General features: G+C 39.7%; 1 protein-coding gene across 1 annotated transcript in view; it reads right to left on the reverse strand.

Annotated features, from left to right (window-relative positions):
- LOC106596047 (CUB and sushi domain-containing protein 3) overlaps window positions 1-25,321 on the reverse strand; it is a gene marked incomplete at its 3' end in the record, with an annotated part of 128,404 nt that extends 103,083 nt beyond the window's left edge. The window contains 3 exon segments of the mRNA XM_045713850.1: window positions 1,868-1,945; window positions 4,536-4,648; window positions 25,118-25,321. Coding sequence (XP_045569806.1) covers window positions 1,868-1,945; window positions 4,536-4,648; window positions 25,118-25,173 — 247 coding nt within the window.
- Window positions 25,322-26,758: the final 1,437 nt, after the last annotated feature.

The following is a 26,758-nucleotide window of genomic DNA, read 5'->3' on the forward strand; positions in this document are numbered from 1 at the left end:
ATATACAAATATACCACTAACATACAGTATAAGGCACTGTAAAACACACAATCTACTGTAATACAAATATACCACTAACATACAGTATTAGGCACTGTAAAACACACAATCTACTGTAATACAAATATACCACTAACATACAGTATAAGGCACTGTAAAACACACAATCTACTGTAATACAAATATACCACTAACATACAGTATTAGGCACTGTAAAACACACAATCTACTGTAATACAAATATACCACTAACATACAGTATAAGGCACTGTAAAACACACAATCTACTGTAATACAAATATACCACTAACATACAGTATAAGGCACTGTAAAACACACAATCTACTGTAATACAAATATACCACTAACATACAGTATAAGGCACTGTAAAACACACAATCTACTGTAATACAAATATACCACTAACATACAGTATAAGGCACTGTAAAACACACAATCTACTGTAATACAAATATACCACTAACATACAGTATAAGGCACTGTAAAACACACAATCTACTGTAATACAAATATACCACTAACATACAGTATAAGGCACTGTAAAACACACAATCTACTGTAATACAAATATACCACTAACATACAGTATAAGGCACTGTAAAACACACAATCTACTGTAATACAAATATACCACTAACATACAGTATAAGGCACTGTAAAACACACAATCTACTGTAATACAAATATACCACTAACATACAGTATAAGGCACTGTAAAACACACAATCTACTGTAATACAAATATACCACTAACATACAGTATAAGGCACTGTAAAACACACAATCTACTGTAATACAAATATACCACTAACATACAGTATAAGGCACTGTAAAACACACAATCTACTGTAATACAAATATACCACTAACATACAGTATTAGGCACTGTAAAACACACAATCTACTGTAATACAAATATACCACTAACATACAGTATAAGGCACTGTAAAACACACAATCTTACCAGATCCTTATTAGACGGCTTATTAGATCTTTCGACAAATAATACAAGATTCTTATTTGATGTTCATGTCTCTTTTCCACATGGGTATACAGTGTAGCTGTACAGAGCCCATTTCCAGACGAGCACTGGGGGCATTGCGTTTGTTAAAAAAGACTAAGGACTGCACTTCAGCGATTCCTTTTGAGTTCCATGTAGAACCCTTTACACAGAGGGTTCTACCTGGAACCAAAAAGGGTTCTACCTGGAACCAAAAAGGGTTCTACCTGGAACCAAAAAGGGCTCCACCTGGAACCAAAAAGGGTTCTACCTGGAACCAAAAAGGATTCTACCTGGAACCAAAAAGGATTCTACCTGGAACCAAAAAGGATTCTACCTGGAACCAAAAGGGTTCTACCTGGAACCAAAAAGGGCTCCACCTGGAACCAAAAAGGGTTCTACCTGGAACCAAAAAGGATTCTACCTGGAACCAAAAAGGATTCTACCTGGAACCAAAAAGGATTCTACCTGGAACCAAAAAGGGTTCTACCTGGAACCAAAAAGGGCTCCACCTGGAACCAAAAAGGGTTCTACCTGGAACCAAAAAGGATTCTACCTGGAACCAAAAAGGATTCTACCTGGAACCAAAAAGGATTCTACCTGGAACCAAAAAGGATTCTACCTGGAACCAAAAAGGATTCTACCTGGAACCAAAAGGGTTCTACCTGGAACCAAAAGGGTTCTCCTATGGGGACAGCCAAAGAACCCTTTTGGAACCCTTTTCTCTATGAGTGTAGCTAAATGCCCCAGCTTAAAACAAAACAACCACACATCTCAAACAAGCAAATAGCCCAAACACAAACACACACAGTAAATTATTAGCATGAAGATGAATAGGAAACTTACTCAAAGACAATTTGTTATTGTTGTCCTTTCCCGGAAGTAACTTTACCCCTCTGGATTTCAGCTCTCCAGAGCTTTTCACTGGTTGAGAGCAATAAAAACAATGGCATTAGATAAAAGAAAGTTCCAGCATTAGTTCAGTAATAACACATTGTCCCTATGAGGAATCAACATCATGAATAATTGCTATCGGATTCATATTTGTTTCAGAAAAGTGAGCCATTATCCCTGCTACATACAGAATATTGATCCATTATCCCTGCTACATAGAGAATAGTGATCCATTACCCCTGCTACATGCAGAATAGTGATTCCATTATCCCTGCTACATACAGAATAGTGATCCATTATCCCTGCTACATATAGAATAGTGATCCATTATCCCTGCTACATACAGAATAGTGATCCATTATCCCTGCTACCTACAGAATAGTGATCCATTATCCCTGCTACATACAGAATAGTGATCCATTATCCCTGCTACATACAGAATAGTGATCCATTATCCCTGCTACATACAGAATAGTGATCCATTATCCCTGCTACCTACAGAATAGTGATCCATTATCCCTGCTACATACAGAATAGTGATCCATTATCCCTGCTACCTACAGAATAGTGATCCATTATCCCTGCTACATACAGACCATAACTTCATTGATAAATTCCATAAAAATGTAATTACAAATACTTATTTCCCTCATTAAAATGCAAATCATTTTATAACATTTTTGACATGCGTTTTTCTGGATTTCTTTGTTGTTATTCTGTCTCACTGTTCAAATAAACCTACCATTAAAATTATAGACTGATCATTTCTTTGTCAGTGGGCAAACGTACAAAATCAGCAGGGGATCAAATACTTTTTTTCCCTCACTTTTTAATGAATATGAGTAGAATATAATAGAATGAATCTGAAAACGATCCTCCAGGGCCCTCCAAGACAGATCCGCTGCCTTGTTTTCATTGTTCCCCTCTGATCAGGGACTGATTAGGACGTAGGAAGCCAAGTGGGTGCAACGAATTTTCAGGTACAACAGAAAACTGTCACCGGGGGGAAATGTCTTGTGACATACAATAATTTCAACACAAACAGACCAACCAACATTATTACAGAGATATTTGCCCTTAATGGCACCTTTTCCCTTATAGGGATCTGGTCAAAAGTAGTGCACTACATGCACTACACCCAAACACCATCATTGAGAAAATGGTTTTCATGTATGGCCTGGATTGGCCGGCTAGCTGTTAGGCTGCTTTATAAACATTATCTTCAAAGTCCTGGTAAAGGAGAATGGGAAGGTAATGTATTATAGAAGTCTGTCTGGCTCTGCAGCGTGTTACGGAAGCAGTGTATAATACATCTGTAACAATTTGACCAATCAGGAGGGGGCCTTTGGTCTGGAGGGATACAACTAGAACAAAGGCATCCTTAGTCTTTGACCAATCAGAGACGAGTGAATGCAACTGGTTACTGATCAGTAGACAAGATGAGGATGAAACGCTGCACGGATACATGAGCTCTTCAGAAAAGTAGTAGGTAGAAAGTACTCTTTGGTAAGGGGTTATGAGTGGTTATAAGGGGTTATGAGTGGTTATAAGGGGTTATGAGTGGTTATCAGGGGTTATAAGTGGTTATGAGTGGCCATTAGGGGTATTGAGTGGTTATTAGGGGTTATGAGTGGTTATAAGGGGTTATGAGTGGTTATCAGGGGTTATTAGGGGTTATGAGGGGTCATTAGGGGTTATGAGGGGTTATGAGTGGTTATAAGGGGTTATGAGTGCTTATTAGTGGTTATTAGGGGTTATGAGTGGTTATAAGGTGCTATGAGTGTTATTAGGGATTATGAGTGGTTATTAGGGGTTATGAGTAGTTATAAGGGGCTATGAGTGGTTATTGGGGCTTATGAGGGGTCATTAGGGGCTATGAGGGGTTATTAGGGGCTATGAGTGGTTATAAGGGGTTATGAGTGATTATTAGGGATTATTAGTGGTTATTAGTGGTTATGAGTGGTTATAAGGGGTTATGAGTGTTATTAGGGATTATGAGTGGTTATTAGGGGTTATGAGTAGTTATAAGGGGCTATGAGTGGTTATTAGGGGTTATGAGTGGTTATTATAGGTTATGAGTGGTTATTAGGGGTTATGAGTGGTTATTAGTGGTTATTAGGGGGCTAATGGTGGTTATTAGGGGTTATGAGTGGTTATTATAGGTTATGAGTGGTTATTAGGGGTTATGAGTGGTTATTAGTGGTTATTAGGGGGCTAATGGTGGTTATTAGGGGTTATGAGTGGTTATTAGTGGTTATTAGGGGCTAATGGTGGTTATTAGGGGTTATGAGTGTTTATTAGTGGTTATTAGGGGGCTAATGGTGGTTATTAGGGGTTATGAGTGGTTATTAGTGGTTATTAGGGGGCTAATGGTGGTTATTAGGGGTTATGAGTGGTTATTAGTGGTTATTAGGGATTATTAGGTATCAAAGAACAATGAGGACCTGTTGAACATGGCAACACCAAAAAGGTCAGGTAATCGTATAAAGAGTTCCTTGGTCCTCCTTCTCCGTTCTGGTTGTTATTCAATTACAAAGACTTTCAGGTGAAAAAAAATAACATTTTATGGTTATCAAATGTGTCAATGAATTCATTAAATAATTGGGTAATTATGTCTTACCTTGATACTGAAGTGTGAATCCTTTATGTCGATGATTCCTGTCGGTCACAAAATGGAGTCTTAGCCAGTTCTTGTTGCTGATGATGGGTGCTGGTATATTCATACCAGATAACCTGCAGGTAAAGATACAGACATAACACCCTCTGTAATCTGACTGTTATATCACCAGATAACCTGCAGGAAAAGATAAAGGGTTAACAATAACTGTAATCTGACTGTTCAATCACCAGTCATGTCTGTCCTCTTCCAGACAATCTGTATCTCAACCGTTGTTACATCAAGAACAAGAAGAGAAAGGAACAACCAGTATCTGGTATCTAAAGAACAAGGTTATCAGCTGCTGTAGTCTATAACAACATGGTTATCAGCTGCTGTAGTCTATAACAACATGGTTATCAGCTGCTGTAGTCTATAACAACATGGTTATCAGCTGCTGTAGTCTATAACAACATGGTTATCAGCTGCTGTAGTCTATAACAACATGGTTATCAGCTGCTGTAGTCTATAACAACATGGTTATCAGCTGCTGTAGTCTATAACAACATGGTTATCAGCTGCGGTAGTCTATAACAACATGGTTATCAGCTGCGGTAGTCTATAACAACATGGTTATCAGCTGCTGTAGTCTATAACAACATGGTTATCAGCTGCTGTAGTCTATAACAACATGGTTATCAGCTGCTGTAGTCTATAACAACATGGTTATCAGTTGCTGTAGTCTATAACAACATGGTTATCAGCTGATGTAGTCTATAACAACATGGTTATCAGCTGCTGTAGTCTATAACAACATGGTTATCAGCTGCTGTAGTCTATAACAACATGGTTATCAGCTGCTGTAGTCTATAACAACATGGTTATCAGCTGCTGTAGTCTATAACAACATGGTTATCAGATGCTGTAGTCTATAACAACATGGTTATCAGCTGCTGTAGTCTATAACAACATGGTTATCAGCTGCTGAAGTCTATAACAACATGGTTATCAGCTGCTGTAGTCTATAACAACATGGTTATCAGCTGCTGTAGTCTATAACAACATGGTTATCAGCTGCTGTAGTCTATAACAACATGGTTATCAGCTGCTGTAGTTTATAACAACATGGTTATCAGCTGCTGTAGTCTATAACAACATGGTTATCAGCTGCTGTAGTCTATAACAACATGGTTATCAGCTGCTGTAGTTTATAACAACATGGTTATCAGCTGCTGTAGTCTATAACAACATGGTTATCAGCTGCTGTAGTCTATAACAACATGGTTATCAGCTGCTGTAGTCTATAACAACATGGTTATCAGCTGCTGTAGTCTATAACAACATGGTTATCAGCTGCTGTAGTCTATAACAACATGGTTATCAGCTGCTGTAGTCTATAACAGCATGGTTATCAGCTGCTGTAGTCTATAACAACATGGTTATCAGCTGCTGTAGTCTATAACAACATGGTTATCAGCTGCTGTAGTCTATAACAACATGGTTATCAGCTGCTGTAGTCTATAACAACATGGTTATCAGCTGCTGTAGTCTATAACAACATGGTTATCAGCTGCTGTAGTCTATAACAACATGGTTATCAGCTGCTGTAGTCTATAACAACATGGTTATCAGCTGCTGTAGTCTATAACAACATGGTTATCAGCTGCTGTAGTCTATAACAACATGGTTATCAGCTGCTGTAGTCTATAACAACATGGTTATCAGCTGCTGTAGTCTATAACATGGTTATCAGCTGCTGTAGTCTATAACAACATGGTTATCAGCTGCTGTAGTCTATAACAACATGGTTATCAGCTGCTGTAGTCTATAACAACATGGTTATCAGTTGCTGTAGTCTATAACAACATGGTTATCAGCTGCTGTAGTCTATAACAACATGGTTATCAGCTGCTGTAGTCTATAACAACATGGTTATCAGCTGCTGTAGTCTATAACAACATGGTTATCAGCTGCTGTAGTCTATAACAACATGGTTATCAGCTGCTGTAGTCTATAACAACATGGTTATCAGCTGCTGTAGTCTATAACAACATGGTTATCAGCTGCTGTAGTCTATAACAACATGGTTATCAGCTGCTGTAGTCTATAACAACATGGTTATCAGCTGCTGTAGTCTATAACAACATGGTTATCAGCTGCTGTAGTCTATAACAACATGGTTATCAGCTGCTGTAGTCTATAACAACATGGTTATCAGCTGCTGTAGTCTATAACAACATGGTTATCAGCTGCTGTAGTCTATAACAACATGGTTATCAGCTGCTGTAGTCTATAACAACATGGTTATCAGCTGCTGTAGTCTATAACAACATGGTTATCAGCTGCTGTAGTCTATAACAACATGGTTATCAGCTGCTGTAGTCTATAACAACATGGTTATCAGCTGCTGTAGTCTATAACAACATGGTTATCAGCTGCTGTAGTCTATAACAACATGGTTATCAGCTGCTGTAGTCTATAACAACATGGTTATCAGCTGCTGTAGTCTATAACAACATGGTTATCAGCTGCTGTAGTCTATAACAACATGGTTATCAGCTGCTGTAGTCTATAACAACATGGTTATCAGCTGCTGTAGTCTATAACAACATGGTTATCAGCTGCTGTAGTCTATAACAACATGGTTATCAGCTGCTGTAGTCTATAACAACATGGTTATCAGCTGCTGTAGTCTATAACAACATGGTTATCAGCTGCTGTAGTCTATAACAACATGGTTATCAGCTGCTGTAGTCTATAACAACATGGTTATCAGCTGCTGTAGTCTATAACAACATGGTTATCAGCTGCTGTAGTCTATAACAACATGGTTATCAGCTGCTGTAGTCTATAACAACATGGTTATCAGCTGCTGTAGTCTATAACAACATGGTTATCAGCTGCTGTAGTCTATAACAACATGGTTATCAGCTGCTGTAGTCTATAACAACATGGTTATCAGCTGCTGTAGTCTATAACAACATGGTTATCAGCTGCTGTAGTCTATAACAACATGGTTATCAGCTGCTGTAGTCTATAACAACATGGTTATCAGCTGCTGTAGTCTATAACAACATGGTTATCAGCTGCTGTAGTCTATAACAACATGGTTATCAGCTGCTGTAGTCTATAACAACATGGTTATCAGCTGCTGTAGTCTATAACAACATGGTTATCAGCTGCTGTAGTCTATAACAACATGGTTATCAGCTGCTGTAGTCTATAACAACATGGTTATCAGCTGCTGTAGTCTATAACAACATGGTTATCAGCTGCTGTAGTCTATAACAACATGGTTATCAGCTGCTGTAGTCTATAACAACATGGTTATCAGCTGCTGTAGTCTATAACAACATGGTTATCAGCTGCTGTAGTCTATAACAACATGGTTATCAGCTGCTGTAGTCTATAACAACATGGTTATCAGCTGCTGTAGTCTATAACAACATGGTTATCAGCTGCTGTAGTCTATAACAACATGGTTATCAGCTGCTGTAGTCTATAACAACATGGTTATCAGCTGCTGTAGTCTATAACAACATGGTTATCAGCTGCTGTAGTCTATAACAACATGGTTATCAGCTGCTGTAGTCTATAACAACATGGTTATCAGCTGCTGTAGTCTATAACAACATGGTTATCAGCTGCTGTAGTCTATAACAACATGGTTATCAGCTGCTGTAGTCTATAACAACATGGTTATCAGCTGCTGTAGTCTATAACAACATGGTTATCAGCTGCTGTAGTCTATAACAACATGGTTATCAGCTGCTGTAGTCTATAACAACATGGTTATCAGCTGCTGTAGTCTATAACAACATGGTTATCAGCTGCTGTAGTCTATAACAACATGGTTATCAGCTGCTGTAGTCTATAACAACATGGTTATCAGCTGCTGTAGTCTATAACAACATGGTTATCAGCTGCTGTAGTCTATAACAACATGGTTATCAGCTGCTGTAGTCTATAACAACATGGTTATCAGCTGCTGTAGTCTATAACAACATGGTTATCAGCTGCTGTAGTCTATAACAACATGGTTATCAGCTGCTGTAGTCTATAACAACATGGTTATCAGCTGCTGTAGTCTATAACAACATGGTTATCAGCTGCTGTAGTCTATAACAACATGGTTATCAGCTGCTGTAGTCTATAACAACATGGTTATCAGCTGCTGTAGTCTATAACAACATGGTTATCAGCTGCTGTAGTCTATAACAACATGGTTATCAGCTGCTGTAGTCTATAACAACATGGTTATCAGCTGCTGTAGTCTATAACAACATGGTTATCAGCTGCTGTAGTCTATAACAACATGGTTATCAGCTGCTGTAGTCTATAACAACATGGTTATCAGCTGCTGTAGTCTATAACAACATGGTTATCAGCTGCTGTAGTCTATAACAACATGGTTATCAGCTGCTGTAGTCTATAACAACATGGTTATCAGCTGCTGTAGTCTATAACAACATGGTTATCAGCTGCTGTAGTCTATAACAACATGGTTATCAGCTGCTGTAGTCTATAACAACATGGTTATCAGCTGCTGTAGTCTATAACAACATGGTTATCAGCTGCTGTAGTCTATAACAACATGGTTATCAGCTGCTGTAGTCTATAACAACATGGTTATCAGCTGCTGTAGTCTATAACAACATGGTTATCAGCTGCTGTAGTCTATAACAACATGGTTATCAGCTGCTGTAGTCTATAACAACATGGTTATCAGCTGCTGTAGTCTATAACAACATGGTTATCAGCTGCTGTAGTCTATAACAACATGGTTATCAGCTGCTGTAGTCTATAACAACATGGTTATCAGCTGCTGTAGTCTATAACAACATGGTTATCAGCTGCTGTAGTCTATAACAACATGGTTATCAGCTGCTGTAGTCTATAACAACATGGTTATCAGCTGCTGTAGTCTATAACAACATGGTTATCAGCTGCTGTAGTCTATAACAACATGGTTATCAGCTGCTGTAGTCTATAACAACATGGTTATCAGCTGCTGTAGTCTATAACAACATGGTTATCAGCTGCTGTAGTCTATAACAACATGGTTATCAGCTGCTGTAGTCTATAACAACATGGTTATCAGCTGCTGTAGTCTATAACAACATGGTTATCAGCTGCTGTAGTCTATAACAACATGGTTATCAGCTGCTGTAGTCTATAACAACATGGTTATCAGCTGCTGTAGTCTATAACAACATGGTTATCAGCTGCTGTAGTCTATAACAACATGGTTATCAGCTGCTGTAGTCTATAACAACATGGTTATCAGCTGCTGTAGTCTATAACAACATGGTTATCAGCTGCTGTAGTCTATAACAACATGGTTATCAGCTGCTGTAGTCTATAACAACATGGTTATCAGCTGCTGTAGTCTATAACAACATGGTTATCAGCTGCTGTAGTCTATAACAACATGGTTATCAGCTGCTGTAGTCTATAACAACATGGTTATCAGCTGCTGTAGTCTATAACAACATGGTTATCAGCTGCTGTAGTCTATAACAACATGGTTATCAGCTGCTGTAGTCTATAACAACATGGTTATCAGCTGCTGTAGTCTATAACAACATGGTTATCAGCTGCTGTAGTCTATAACAACATGGTTATCAGCTGCTGTAGTCTATAACAACATGGTTATCAGCTGCTGTAGTCTATAACAACATGGTTATCAGCTGCTGTAGTCTATAACAACATGGTTATCAGCTGCTGTAGTCTATAACAACATGGTTATCAGCTGCTGTAGTCTATAACAACATGGTTATCAGCTGCTGTAGTCTATAACAACATGGTTATCAGCTGCTGTAGTCTATAACAACATGGTTATCAGCTGCTGTAGTCTATAACAACATGGTTATCAGCTGCTGTAGTCTATAACAACATGGTTATCAGCTGCTGTAGTCTATAACAACATGGTTATCAGCTGCTGTAGTCTATAACAACATGGTTATCAGCTGCTGTAGTCTATAACAACATGGTTATCAGCTGCTGTAGTCTATAACAACATGGTTATCAGCTGCTGTAGTCTATAACAACATGGTTATCAGCTGCTGTAGTCTATAACAACATGGTTATCAGCTGCTGTAGTCTATAACAACATGGTTATCAGCTGCTGTAGTCTATAACAACATGGTTATCAGCTGCTGTAGTCTATAACAACATGGTTATCAGCTGCTGTAGTCTATAACAACATGGTTATCAGCTGCTGTAGTCTATAACAACATGGTTATCAGCTGCTGTAGTCTATAACAACATGGTTATCAGCTGCTGTAGTCTATAACAACATGGTTATCAGCTGCTGTAGTCTATAACAACATGGTTATCAGCTGCTGTAGTCTATAACAGCATGGTTATCAGCTGCTGTAGTCTATAACAACATGGTTATCAGCTGCTGTAGTCTATAACAACATGGTTATCAGCTGCTGTAGTCTATAACAACATGGTTATCAGCTGCTGTAGTCTATAACAACATGGTTATCAGCTGCTGTAGTCTATAACAACATGGTTATCAGCTGCTGTAGTCTATAACAACATGGTTATCAGCTGCTGTAGTCTATAACAACATGGTTATCAGCTGCTGTAGTCTATAACAACATGGTTATCAGCTGCTGTAGTCTATAACAACATGGTTATCAGCTGCTGTAGTCTATAACAACATGGTTATCAGCTGCTGTAGTCTATAACAACATGGTTATCAGCTGCTGTAGTCTATAACAACATGGTTATCAGCTGCTGTAGTCTATAACAACATGGTTATCAGCTGCTGTAGTCTATAACAACATGGTTATCAGCTGCTGTAGTCTATAACAACATGGTTATCAGCTGCTGTAGTCTATAACAACATGGTTATCAGCTGCTGTAGTCTATAACAACATGGTTATCAGCTGCTGTAGTCTATAACAACATGGTTATCAGCTGCTGTAGTCTATAACAACATGGTTATCAGCTGCTGTAGTCTATAACAACATGGTTATCAGCTGCTGTAGTCTATAACAACATGGTTATCAGCTGCTGTAGTCTATAACAACATGGTTATCAGCTGCTGTAGTCTATAACAACATGGTTATCAGCTGCTGTAGTCTATAACAACATGGTTATCAGCTGCTGTAGTCTATAACAACATGGTTATCAGCTGCTGTAGTCTATAACAACATGGTTATCAGCTGCTGTAGTCTATAACAACATGGTTATCAGCTGCTGTAGTCTATAACAACATGGTTATCAGCTGCTGTAGTCTATAACAACATGGTTATCAGCTGCTGTAGTCTATAACAACATGGTTATCAGCTGCTGTAGTCTATAACAACATGGTTATCAGCTGCTGTAGTCTATAACAACATGGTTATCAGCTGCTGTAGTCTATAACAACATGGTTATCAGCTGCTGTAGTCTATAACAACATGGTTATCAGCTGCTGTAGTCTATAACAACATGGTTATCAGCTGCTGTAGTCTATAACAACATGGTTATCAGCTGCTGTAGTCTATAACAACATGGTTATCAGCTGCTGTAGTCTATAACAACATGGTTATCAGCTGCTGTAGTCTATAACAGCATGGTTATCAGCTGCTGTAGTCTATAACAACATGGTTATCAGCTGCTGTAGTCTATAACAACATGGTTATCAGCTGCTGTAGTCTATAACAACATGGTTATCAGCTGCTGTAGTCTATAACAACATGGTTATCAGCTGCTGTAGTCTATAACAACATGGTTATCAGCTGCGGTAGTCTATAACAACATGGTTATCAGTCACAGCTGCTGTAGTCTATAACAACATGGTTATCAGCTGCTGTAGTCTATAACAATATGGTTATCAGCTGCTGTAGTCTATAACAACATGGTTATCAGCTGCTGTAGTCTATAACAACATGGTTATCAGCTGCTGTAGTCTATAACAACATGGTTATCAGCTGCTGTAGTCTATAACAACATGGTTATCAGCTGCTGTAGTCTATAACAACATGGTTATCAGCTGCTGTAGTCTATAACAACATGGTTATCAGCTGCTGAAGTCTATAACAACATGGTTATCTGCTGCTGTAGTCTATAACAACATGGTTATCTGCTGCTGTAGTCTATAACAACATGGTTATCAGCTGCTGTAGTTTATAACAACATGGTTATCAGCTGCTGTAGTCTATAACAACATGTTTATCAGACACAGCTGCTGTAGTCTATAACAACATGGTTATCAGCTGCTGTAGTCTATAACAACATGGTTATCAGCTGCTGTAGTCTATAACAACATGGTTATCAGCTGCTGTAGTCTATAACAACATGGTTATCAGCTGCTGTAGTCTGTAACAACATGGTTATCAGCTGCTGTAGTCTATAACAACATGGTTATCAGCTGATGTAGTCTATAACAACATGGTTATCAGCTGCTGTAGTCTATAACAACATGATTATCAGCTGCTGTAGTCTATAACAACATGGTTATCAGCTGCTGTAGTCTATAACAACATGGTTATCAGCTGCTGGAGTCTATAACAACATGGTTATCAGCTGCTGTAGTCTATAACAACATGGTTATCAGCTGCTGTAGTCTATAACAACATGGTTATCAGCTGCTGTAGTCTATAACAACATGGTTATCAGCTGCTGTAGTCTATAACAACATGGTTATCAGCTGCTGTAGTCTATAACAACATGGTTATCAGCTGCTGTAGTCTATAACAACATGGTTATCAGCTGCTGTAGTCTATAACAACATGGTTATCAGCTGCTGTAGTCTATAACAACATGGTTATCAGCTGCTGTAGTCTATAACAACATGGTTATCAGCTGCTGTAGTCTATAACAACATGGTTATCAGCTGCTGTAGTTTATAACAACATGGTTATCAGCTGCTGTAGTCTATAACAACATGTTTATCAGCTGCTGTAGTCTATAACAACATGGTTATCAGCTGCTGTAGTCTATAACAACATGGTTATCAGCTGCTGTAGTCTATAACAACATGGTTATCAGCTGCTGTAGTCTATAACAACATGGTTATCAGCTGCTGTAGTCTATAACAACATGGTTATCAGATGCTGTAGTCTATAACAACATGGTTATCAGCTGCTGTAGTCTATAACAACATGGTTATCAGCTGCTGTAGTCTATAACAACATGGTTATCAGCTGCTGCAGTCTATAACAACATGGTTATCAGCTGCTGTAGTCTATAACAACATGGTTATCAGCTGCTGTAGTCTATAACAACATGGTTATCAGCTGCTGTAGTCTATAACAACATGGTTATCAGCTGCTGTGGTCTGCTCTGTTCTACTCCCAGGGATTCAGCATGCTGTGCTCTGTTCTAATCCCAGGGATTCAGCATGCTGTGCACTGTTCTACTCCCAGGGATTCAGCATGCTGTGCTCTCTCCCTGCCAGAGGCCTGTGCTGGTTTCTCTGGCTAACCATGCCAGGGTTGAGTGGCATCCTAACCCATTTACACTGCACTACTTTGACCAGGGCCCATAGGGCCAGGGCCACACTATAACCCATTTACGCTGCAGTACTTTAACCAGAGCCCACAGGTCCACACTATATAGGGAATATACTGCACTACATTAACCAGAGCCCACAGGGCCAGAACCACACTATATAGGGAATATACTGCACTACATTAACCAGGGCCCACAGGGCCAGAACCACACTATATAGGGAATATACTGCACTACATTAACCAGGGCCCACAGGGCCAGAACCACACTATATAGGGAATATGGTGCACTACTTTAACCAGGGCCCACAGGGCCAGAACCACACTATATAGGGAATATACTGCACTACTTTAACCAGGGCCCACAGGGCCAGAACCACACTATATAGGGAATATGGTGCCATTTGGGCCGAACCCTGATGCTTTTATCTTCTGCCTTCAACAATCCTTCCTCGGCTCCCCGCCTCTCCACCTGCCTCCCTCCCTCCCTCCCTCTCCCCCTCCCCGCCTGCCTCCCTCCCTCCCTCCCTGCCTCTCCTCAGCCTCACACACAGTCAATGCAACACAATACAAACCCAACATACAGCTATTAAACAAGGTTTTAGACAGAACAAACAGTCAATGCAACACAATACAAACCCAACATACAGCTATTAAACAAGGTTTTAGAAAGGTCAAACAGTCAATTTGGGGCTCCCGGGTGGCGCAGCGGTCTAAGGCACTGTATATAAGTGCTAGAGGCGTCACTACAGACCCTGGTTCGATTCCAGGCTGTATCACAACCGGCCGTGATTGGGAGTCCCATAAGGCGGCGCACAATTGGCCCAGCGCCGTCTGCGTTTGGCCGAGGTAGGCAATCATTATAAAAAAATAAATAGATAATTTGTTCTTAACTGACAAGTCTAGTTAAATAAAGGTTAAATAAATAACAAGAGATAACGAGTGGTGCAACAGTAAGGATGTAATACAGTGTTTCTGAAGTGTGAAGGGACTTTGGTTTGGTCAGATAATATACTTGGCATTTTGAGGTGTTTTTTCAACAGTGTGCAGCTCCATAATACCTTGTTATTACATTTTACATTTTATTCATTTAGCGGAAGCTTTTTTTCCAGAGCGACTTACAGTCAGTGCATTCACCTTATTGAGGTAGCTAGTGGAAACACGCACATATCTCAGCCATAGTAAGTAAATGTTTATATCAGCATTAGTCTGCCTTGTTATTGTAATCATATGTTACGGTAACATAACACTATGACAAGCCTGTCCTACAGCTGCTGTAATCATATGTTACGGTAACATAACACTATGACAAGCCTGTCCTACAGCTGCTGTAATCATATGTTACGGTAACATAACACTATGACAAGCCTGTCCTACAGCTGCTGTAATCATATGTTACAGTAACATAACACTATGACAAGCCTGTCCTACAGCTGCTGTAATCATATGTTACAGTAACATAACACTATGACAAGCCTGTCCTACAGCTGCTGTAATCATGTTACGGTAACATAACACTATGACAAGCCTGTCCTACAGCTGCTGTAATCACATGTTACAGTAACATAACACTATGACAAGCCTGTTCTACAGCTGCTGTAATCATATGTTACAGTAACATAACACTATGACAAGCCTGTCCTACAGCTGCTGTAATCACATCAGTCATTATGTTAGAATAACCTATGTGACCTTTTCAATGTGAAAAATGCCAATAATATACTGAATCTGAGATATCTCAGACTGTTACCAGTACTACAGAGTATAACTATTGAATACCACAACCCAAAGACATTTGTCATGATTTGCCCTTTTCCTCCTCTCTCTCTCTCCCACTACAGTTTTATGATTGCTACTCTTTTAGAAATGGAAGTTAAATCCGTTTGTTACCACAGACAGAGAGACGTTGTAGTACGGTAACATCAAAAGGTTGAATAATGAAACAATATTTCTGCATTCCAAACAACCGGAAGGGTCCGTGGATACTTAAAGAACAATCATGTTGAATTCATTTCTAATTTGCGATGTAACTAAGTGTCACGGATCATTCTGGAACATTCATTGCGCACACCTGGTCCCTATTCCCACTGATTGTATTGGTATATATGTGCCCTGTGTTTACCATGGTGGGGTCGATTATTGTTACAATGTCCGTTGGTGCGTGTGAGTACCTGTGCTGTGTGTTTTGGGCTTTTGTGCCCTTGTGGATTGCGTAGATGATTACGGGTCTCGTCCCGTGTGTTAATCATTGTGCGCTTGTGATTTTTTATTCCAGGTACTCCTCGCTCTTTTGTTTGGGTTTCAACCCTGTGTTTTTGTTACGTGTTTGCAAGGTCTTCGTCCCTGTGCCTTTGCACGGCACGCTGTAATTTGGGTTTAATTTAAAAAACTATTACGCATTCCTGCGCCTGTCTCCCGAATAATTTATGCCAACGTGACTCTAGGGACAGTAGAACAACATAACTGAATCTCTGAATGTGTATATTTCCCAGTGATCAGATTCACATCTTGATATTGTGGAACTTATATGATTAAATACGAAACTATTTGTGAGAAGATGTAATGTGGTGTTAGCCTTCTAAATGAGAATTTTTTTCTCCAAATAAAATCTTAACCAAGTCAGTGGCCATGCCCACGTGAGCACAGACATTATGACAAAAGGAGGGAATGTCCTTTTCCCCTGAGTGCTTAAGGTCAGGGGAGTTTCCTGGCCATGGACCCAAAATATTGATGTTTTGTTCCCCGAGCCACTTAGTTATCACTTTTGCCTTATTTTCAAGATGCTCCATCATGCTGGAAAAGGCATTGTTCGTCACCAAACTGTTCCTGGATGGTTGGGAGAAGTTGCTCTCGGAGGATGTGTTGGTACCATTCTTTATTCACGGCTGTGTTCTTAGGCAAAATTGTGAGTGAGCCCACTCCCTTGGCTGAGAAGCAACCCCACACATGAATGGTCTCAGGATGCTTTACTGTTGGCATGACACAGGACTGATGGTAGCGCTCACCTTGTCTTCTCCGGACAAGCTTTTTTACAGATGCCCCAAACAATCGGAAAGGGGATTCATCAGAGAAAATGACTTTACACCAGTCCTCAGCAGTCCAATCCCTGCTTCTTTGCTGCCCTTCTTGACACCAGGCCATCCTCCAAAAGTCTTCGCCTCACTGTGCGTGCAGATGCACTCACACCTGCCTGCTGCCATTCCTGAGCAAGCTCTGTACTGGTGGTGCCCCGATCCCGCAGCTGAATCAACTTTAGGAGACGGTCCTGGCGCCTGCTGGGCTTTCTTGGGCGCCCTGAAGCCTTCTTCACAACAATTGAACCGCTCTCCTTGAAGTTCTTGATGATCCGATAAATGGTTTATTTTGGTGCAATCTTACTGGCAGCAATATCCTTGCCTGTGAAGCCCTTTTTGTGCAAAGCAATGATGACGGCACGTGTTTCCTTGCAGCTAACCATGGTTGACAGAGGAAGAACAATGATTCCAAGCACCACCCTCCTTTTGAAGCTTCCAGTCTGTTATTCGAACTCAATCAGCATGACAGAGTGATCTCCAGCCTTGTCCACGTCAACACCTCACACCTGTGTTAACGAGAGAATCACTGACATGATGTCAGCTGGTCCTTTTGTGGCAGGGCTGAAATGCAGTGGAAATGTTTTTGGGGATTCAGTTCATTTGCATGGCAAAGAGGGACTTTGCAATTAATTGCAATTCATCTGATCACTCTTCTTAACATTCTGGAGTATATACAAATTGCAATCATACAAACTGAGGCAGCAGACTTTGTGAAAATAAAAATGTGTGTCATTCTAACAAAACTTTTGGCCACGACTATAGTAATCAACGTGTAAGCTATTCTGTTTGTGTGTTTATGTAATTCTGTGTGATTATTTAGTTTGTTAGTAAATAAATAATTAAGCCAATTTGTATAATGCCGATTCATCATTTATGCTAGGGTTGTTTGTGCAGATATCCAAGGACTGTACAACATTCAGAATGAGACTGAAGGTAAATAAGAATTAATTAATTGACTGATGTAAGAGATATTTATATCTTTAGAGTTTAGTTGGGAGAACTCGTTAGATAACTTTTTCCATGGTGCCCTAGATTACTACTTAATGAATTCTTGCATGAGTAATTTAATCGCGTAATAATTTAACGTGGTATGTAATTATTTTATAATGATAGTCAAGACACGACCACGACACATTTGAGTTCAAGTCATTTTGATGACATCCATCCTGTTGTCCTGGTATTGTCATGGTAACCCCTTTACTGGTCAGGACGTGACAGGTATGGTATTTAGATTCCATCCAATCAAACGGTCTATTTGTCTTTTTTAACACTGACAGTGTTTCTCCTTTTCCACTTCAACACTACGTATGTGACCCGATTCAGGACACTAGGTGTATGTCACAAGTCACGACTTCACAGGAGAGCCTTTTGAACATAAAAAAATGTCATCTGTAAATACGAATAAAATTGTTAAATTACGAGCCTGGTTGGTTTAGCCACAGAAAAAGTCAGCAACCTTCCCGCTAACCATGATTGGCTGAGATAAAGAGTGGGCTGGACATGCCGAGAGATGAGTCTGAATTGGTCTACGGTGTTGCATCTTGTGTCTATAAAATGAGCTGCTCGTAATGCGTAAATAATCCTTTCTATTGCCGTTTTTTTAAGATATTATGTTAGCCATGGAGAACTGCAAATATGTTGCTACTGCTCTCAATACCATTGCTGCCCTGAATCAGGCGCTATCGACAAAGGTCAGTGGGAAAAAGTTGTGATGGACTACTTTCTGGACGACGATCGTGCCATGCAATGCTGACTCGCTCTCATTTCATAACACGTTTTGAAATCAGTGGAACACAACGGGCCAAACGAGCTGGGTAAACTAAACGGAAACAATACAGGATCTCTGATAAAATGGGTTGCAGTCTGCCGTGAAGCTTTCATCCATGTATACAGGTAAGAATCTAGCTACAGATTCAGATATTATACCTTTCTAATTTTATCTGAAAGTTGTTTTCACTGCAAGCTAAAGCTTAGTGTTAGCTAGCCAGCTGGAGTTCGATGGCTGGCTTGCAAACTAATATTAACTTATTTGTATGAAGTCTCTCTCTCTCTCTCTCTCTCTCTCTCTCTCTCTCTCTCTCTCTCTCTCTCTCTCTCTCTCTCTCTCTCTCTCTCTCTCTCTCTCTCTCTCTCTCTCTCTCATTGTGTGCTGGAGTCAGACCAGCTGCAAATCGTCCCATAATCAAGACCTCTACAAATACTCATTCCTGCCACCTCCACTCTGCCAGATCGTAAACTCTGCTCAGTCAGTCGTTATCCTAGCCTTTTGTCAGTTCTCAAGATCCTATTGCCCTGCTGTGCTTGTTTCCCTGCCTTACACTGTTTTGTCCTCTCGTTGCAGTTACCACCCTGTCTCTGTCTCCTGTACCACATCTCACATCTCGGCATTGCTAGTTATAGCCTAATGTTAGCTAGCTAACATTGAACGTATTGGTTAACTTTAGCTAGCTGTGACAATCGGTTTGTATTGCTAGTTAAAGCTTGCAGCTTCGATGCTCTGGAGCCTGGTGTTGTTGTCACCAAGGAGCTTTCAGACTGTCGGGACCAGGTTTCAGCTGCTGCACAACGCTGACATCCTTCGTCCCATAGATGGTCTGCCTGTAAAAGCACCACCTGGACTGGACACAGCTAGACAAACTATATTATTGAGAAGATCAGGGAGTTTTGTGACGAAGAGGCTATGGACATCACATGCCCTACACCAAAGTCAAGGGCAGGACAGAAACAGGCTCTCTGAATACACACTACCGTTCAAGCGTTTGGGGTCACTTAATGTCCTTGTTTTTGAAAGAAAGCAAATTTTTTGTCTGTTAAAATAGCATCAAATTAATCCGAAATACAGTGTAGACATTATTCATGTTGTAAATAACTATTGTAGCTGGAAACGGCTGATTTTCTTATGGAATATCTACATAGGTGTACAGAGGCCCATTATCAGCAACCATCACTCGTGTTCCAATGGCCCGTTGTGTTAACTAATCCAAGTTTATCATTTTAAAAGGCTAATTGATCATTAGAAAACCCTTTTGCAATTATGTGTCACGGCTGTCGAAAGGATCGGACCAAAGTGCAGCGTGTGTTTCGTTCCACATATTTATTTAATCCGTGAAACTATGCAATACATCAATTAACTGAAATCTACAAAAGCAACAAACCGTGACGCAGAGGAGAAACAAACACTACTCACAAATAATCACCCACAAAAACAGGTGGGACAAACATCAGCTTAAATATGACCTCCAATTAGAGACAACGACGACCAGCTGCCTCTAATTGGAGATCATACCAAACAAAATCAACATAGAAATACAAAACTAGAAACTGAACATAGAAATACAAAACATAGACAAACACCCCCTGTCACGCCCTGACCTACTCTACCATAGAAAATAACCACTTACTATGGTCAGGACGTGACATTATGTTAGCACAGCTGAAAACTGTTGTTCTGATTAAAGAAGCAATAAAACTGGCCTTCTTTAGACTAGTTGAGTATCTGGAGCATCAGCATTTGTGGGTTCGATTACAGGCTCCAAATGGCCAGAAACAAAGAACTTCCTTCTGAAACTCATCAGTCTATTAGTGTTCTGGGAAATTAAGGCTATTCCATGCGAGAAATTGCCAAGAAACTGAAGATCTCGTACAACGCTGTGTAGTACTCCCTTCACAGAACAGCGCAAACTGTCTCTGACCAGAATAGAGAGAGGAGTGGGAGGCCCCAGTGCACAACTGAGCAAGAGGGCAAGTACATTAGCATGTCTAGTTTGAGAACAGATGCCTCATAAGTCCTCAACTGGCAGCTTCATTAAATAGTACCTGCAAAACATCAGTCTCAACATAAACAGTGAAGAAGCGACTCCGGGATGCTGGCCTTCAGGGCAGAATTCCTCTATCCAGTGTCTGTGTTAGTACCCATCTTAATTTTTGTTTTTATAGGCTAGTCTGAGATATGGCTTTTCTTTGCAATATTTATATGTGTGGTCGTAACATTATTTTGTGACATACCACAACAATATCATGTGACCGTATCAAGTGTCCAACACTTAAATATATGGCGCATGCATCTGTTTATGTACTGTACATGTGCACCTTCCTCAGGTTTCAACTCAGGTTGCATGGCCTTAACTTATGTATGGAATACTATGTGATAAGTGTGTTTGTAACAGTATATAAAGTATGCTAATGTACTGGTGTGAAGGCATTTGGGCAGTGGTGTAAAAATACTTTAAAGTACTACTTAAATCGTTTTTTTGTGGTATCTGTACATTACTATTGATATTTTAGGCAACTTTTACTTCACTACATTTGTAAAGAAACTAATGTACTTTTTACTCCATACATTTTCCTCGACACCCAAAAGTACTCGTTACATTTTGACAGGAAAATCGTCCAATTCAAACACTTATCAAGAATGTGGTCACTCCCTGGTCCATCCCTACTGCCTCTGATCTGGAGGACGCACTAAACACAAATGCTTAGTTTGTAAATGATGTCTGAGTGTTGGAGTGTGCCCCTGGCTACCCATCAATAACAAAATCATACGGTTATGCCGTCTGGTTTGCTTAATATCAGGAAGTTGAAATTGTTTATTTTTTACTTTTGATATTTAAGTACATTGTGCCCCCAGGCTATCCGTCAATAAAATTATATTTTTTTGTTGTTGTGCCGTCTGGTTTAATATAAGGAATTTGAAATGATTTATACTTTTACTCAAGTATGACAATGAAGTATTTTCTCCACCACTGGATGTGGCTGGGGGTTTTAGCATTTCTTTCACATGACCCATCAATTTAGACATGTGTATCTGGGTAAGCGTCATCTAATATTTATATCATATTTTTATCTGGACACTTTCTGTTGACCTGGAATGTTTCCTTATTGTAAGCTACTACCACTTTTAATATTTATCACATGACCTCATGTGAATCCTTAAAGGAGATGGGTGGGGTTAAAGGCTTAAGAGGGTGTGAACGATGCTGAATGGGCGTAGACAAAGAAGAGCTCTCCAGTAGGTGTACCAAAACATTCAAACGCCCTTTTCTCAAAGTGAGTTTACAAGTGTATCAACTTTCAAAGTAGAATTACTTTCCCATTGTTCCTCAAAAATGCAGTGTATAATATACCATTTTGTAGCTCTGAGTCTCTACTTTTATCCAATGTACAGTAATAAAACAGAAATTTAAATGTTGCTACATAAGACCGAATCCAGGTGGTGAGTCACACATGTACAACATTTCCCTCGATCTGTACAGTCAGTGAATATGACTTAGTGAATTCCAATACTAAGAGATTTTCTAATCCATCCTGTCAGGGGAAGAAAGAGGTGTTCCTCTGGGCGTTAGAAGGTAATTGATTTCACATAATGTTGACCTTTTCTGCACACTGAGCCATTTTACTGAAATCTAAATGACACAAATATTGTAGGAAGAATGAAAAAAAGCATTCAGTTACTGAGACACTCAACGACCGCGTCCCAACTGGCACTTTAATCACTTTACAGGGAGCCTTGGTCAAAAGTAGCGCACTAGATAGGGAATTACTGAGCCACTCTGAAATGTTTGCATTCCTGGCTGCACCCTGAACTATTTAAGGTCTAGGGCTTGGGGACTCGTTAGGTAATAACTTAGAGAGGAAAGGTCTAGGGCTTGGGGACTGGATAGGCAATAACTTAGAGAGGAAAGGTCTAGGGCTTGGGGAATGGGGACTGGATAGGCAATAACTTAGAGAGGAAAGGTCTTGGGCTTGGGGACTGGATAGGCAATAACTTAGAGAGGAAAGGTCTAGGGCTTGGGGACTGGGGACTGGATAGGCAATAACTTAGAGAGGAAAGGTCTAGGGCTTGGGGACTCGTTAGGTAATAACTTAGAGAGGAAAGGTCTGGGGCTTGGGGACTGGTTAGGCAATAACTTAGAGAGGAAAGGTCTAGGGCTTGGGGACTGGGGACTGGATAGGCAATAACTTAGAGAGGAAAGGTCTGGGGCTTGGGGACTGGATAGGCAATAACTTAGAGATGAAAGGTCTAGGGCTTGGGGACTGGATAGGCAATAACTTAGAGATGAAAGGTCTATGGCTTGGGGACTGGATAGGTAATAACTTAGAGAGGAACGGTCTAGGGCTTGGGGACTGGGGATTGGATAGGCAATAAATTAGAGAGGAAAGGTCTAGGGCTTGGGTACTGGGGACTGGATAGGCAATAACTTAGAGATGAAAGGTCTAGGGCTTGGGGACTGGGGACTGGTTAGGCAATAACTTAAATGCGGAGAGTTAGCTGTCCAACTGGAAAAGGGACTGTAAACTGTAGATCGTACATTGGTACATTGGTACATTGGTTGCAGTACCATAGAAAAGTGACTCATACCATTATAACCCTAGAGTCTATTGACGCACTGGGGCATCAATCTAAGTAACATAATAAAAAATCTCCATTAAAATCCATCAGTTTAAGTGATGGAGATATCTGTTTGAACTAGAGATATCTGTTTGAACTACAGATATCTGTTTGAATTAGAGATATCTGTTTAAACTAGAGATATCTGTTTAAACTAGAGATATCTGTTTGAACTAGAGATATCTGTTTAAACTAGAGATATCTGTTTGAATTAGAGATATCTGTTTGAACTAGAGATATCTGTTTAAACTAGAGATATCTGTTTGAACTAGAGATATCTGTTTGAACTAGAGATATCTGTTTAAACTAGAGATATCTGTTTAAACTAGAGATATCTGTTTAAACTAGAGATATCTGTTTAAACTAGAGATATCTGTTTGAATTAGAGATATATGTTTAAACTAGAGATATCTGTTTAAACTAGAGATATCTGTTTGAACAAGAGATATCTGTTTGAATTAGAGATATCTGTTTAAACTAGAGATATCTGTTTGAACTAGAGATATCTGTTTGAACTAGAGATATCTGTTTGAACTAGAGATATCTGTTTAAACTAGAGATATCTGTTTGAATTAGAGATATCTGTTAGAACTAGAGATATCTGTTTGAACTAGAGATATCTGTTTGAACTAGAGATATCTGTTTGTTTGCGTGGGCTGTGTCTCAATCCACTACATCCTCCTATGTCGCCCTTCCGCATCTACGGTGGAAAGTAGCAAAGCTACCAGCGCTGTTTGTCAGACCAGGAGACATCCCGAAAATACAGTGTTCTCACCAAAACGTCTGTAGTAGGGGTGTGCCTAGTAGTCGGACAAAATGAGTATCGTAACGAATATGGACAATTATCTGAATCCGATTATGATCAGAGTATTTTTTGTTGTTGTTGTAATTTTCCGTGATCTAAAGAAAATAAAAAGTTGTGGTGCCAGGATCTTTCTCATATCAGTCGTGTGCGAGGTTCTGTGTGGTCCAAATAACTCAACTGGCTGTCTGTAAAGAGAAAGGCGGGCTGTACGTTGATCCTGTTGTTCTGATTGGATAGAGTGAACCTGTACCTCTCAGAGAGAGAATGCCAAGAGTGTGCACAACTGTCATCAAGGCAAAGGGTGGCTGCTTTTAAGAATCTCAAATATACAATTTATTTTGATTTGTTTAACACTTTTTGTTTTGGTTAATACATGATTCCATATGTGTTATTTCATAGTTTTAATGTCTTCACTATTACTCTACAATGTAGAAAATAGTATAAATAAAGAAAAACCCTGGAATGAGTAGGTGTGTCCAAACTTTTGACTGGTACTGTAGATATTCCAGAATCCTGACTCACCAGATACTGTGTGGCTCTGATATTTCTACCTCCAGACAGTTGTGTTTCTCAAACACATTATAGGTGTAACCAAGGTGAAGTGATCTGTCGACGGGCCCTTGAGCAAGGCACTTAACCCTACATTTCTCCAGGGTAGCCGTTGATAACGGCAGACCCTGACCGTGACCCCAACTCTCCGAGGGTGTCTCACAGGGAAACGGAATATGCAAAAATCACATTTCCATTTCACACACGAGTATAAAACACACTTGTATATGTGTGTGAAACAGGACAAATATAAGAACACACCTAATTATAATTCTTATTACATCAGTTGGCTTTAGATGAGTCAAGTGTTTATTAAATAAACACAAACAATCCTGACTCACCAGATAGTGGGCGGCTCTGATCCTTCTACCTCCAGATAGTCGTGTTTGTCCTCCATCTGGAAGTCAGTGAATACCAGTGAGATGGTGTCTCCAGGGTCAGCCAGCACCGTCCACTTACATTCCCCAGCGTTGGAGAGGTCACTGAGGGATTCAGGGCTGGAGATGATCCCACTGGACCCCCTTAGCGTACCTCCACACGTGTCCTCAGCTGCAGTGGTGGGGGGAAAAAATACCCAACTGTCATATTTGAGTAAAAAGTAAAATAGCTTAATAGAAAATGACTCAAGTAAAAGTGAAATTCACTTAAGTATCAAAAGTAAAAGTATAAATAAATAATTTCAAAGTGCTTATATTAAGCAAACCAGACGGTACAATTTTTATGTTTTACAGATAGCCAGGGGAACACTCCAACACTCAGACGTCATTTGCAAACAAAGCATGTGTGTTTAGTGAATCCGTAAGATCTGAGGCAATAGAGATGACCAGGGATGTTCTCTTGATAAGTGTGTGAATTGGACCATTTTTCTATTCTGCTAAGCATTCAAAATGTAAATGAGTACCTTTGGGTGTCAGGGAAAATGTGTGTATGTATTATTCTCTTTAGGAGTGTAGTAAAAGCAAACGTTGTCAAAAATATAAATAGTAAAGTAAAGTACAGATACACCAAAAAACGACTTATGTAGTACTTTCAAGTATTTTTACTTAAGTACTTCGCACCAAACAAACAGAAGAACACATACGTTTAATATCAATGAATCTGTTGGCTCTGTTCCAATATGTAGACTAGAATAATACTAAGAATGAAGCAATGTATTTGGCTATATGTATTCCAAGTTGTATGCTAGCTTGTATGAATCTGACAGCATGGATAACAGTCCAAGGTATCCGGATTTACAGGATCAATTGTCTGTGTTCCAAGCCCCCTGCCTGCTCTTCTCCTTCTGGTCTGAGGGGTTCAGAAACCTTTGGTTCGTCAGAAGACTCAGACAACCACAACAGATTTCAAACCATTCTGTTCCAATATCAAGATTCTACATTAACATACCACATAGAATGAAACATCTGGGTTCCGGTGTTCTAAGTGTTCCGGTGTTGGCCACGCGTTCTAAGTGATATTCTAGTATATTGGAATGTCATCTTTATGTTCTTGGCCTCAATAAGTGAGCAGGCGCTTGAAGAACACAGCATCTGAGCCACATTATGATGAGGCCTCTATAACATACCAACAAAGATGTTCACAAGTCTTTTAGGGCCAAGTGTAAGTCAAGTCTCAAGTCTTTTAGCGCTAATTCTAAGTCAAGTCTCAAGTCTTTTGGGGCCAAATCTAAGTCAAGTCTCAAGTCCCTTTTGGCAATGGCTTTCAGCCTGCTGTGGGTTAGGTCTATAAACCTTGTAAATTATTTTAAGAGACTCTTGTATGAAAGAACACACATCAGGCACTATCTAAATCAAAATACATTTCCTTTTAAAATGTAGACAGTTTACATTAATAAAAGTCATTGTACAGGATATAAAAAATCGAACATAACATTTTAAAGTGCATGGTATTTTGTGGCAGACGTTGTCTATATTTCACTTCATTCTGTCACGCAAACAGAATCTGTAGATGAGGGAAGATAAATGACAAGCATGAATGTAAAC

The sequence above is a fragment of the Salmo salar genome, unplaced genomic scaffold (assembly GCF_905237065.1).
Source record: "Salmo salar unplaced genomic scaffold, Ssal_v3.1, whole genome shotgun sequence".
Classification (NCBI taxonomy): domain Eukaryota; kingdom Metazoa; phylum Chordata; class Actinopteri; order Salmoniformes; family Salmonidae; genus Salmo; species Salmo salar.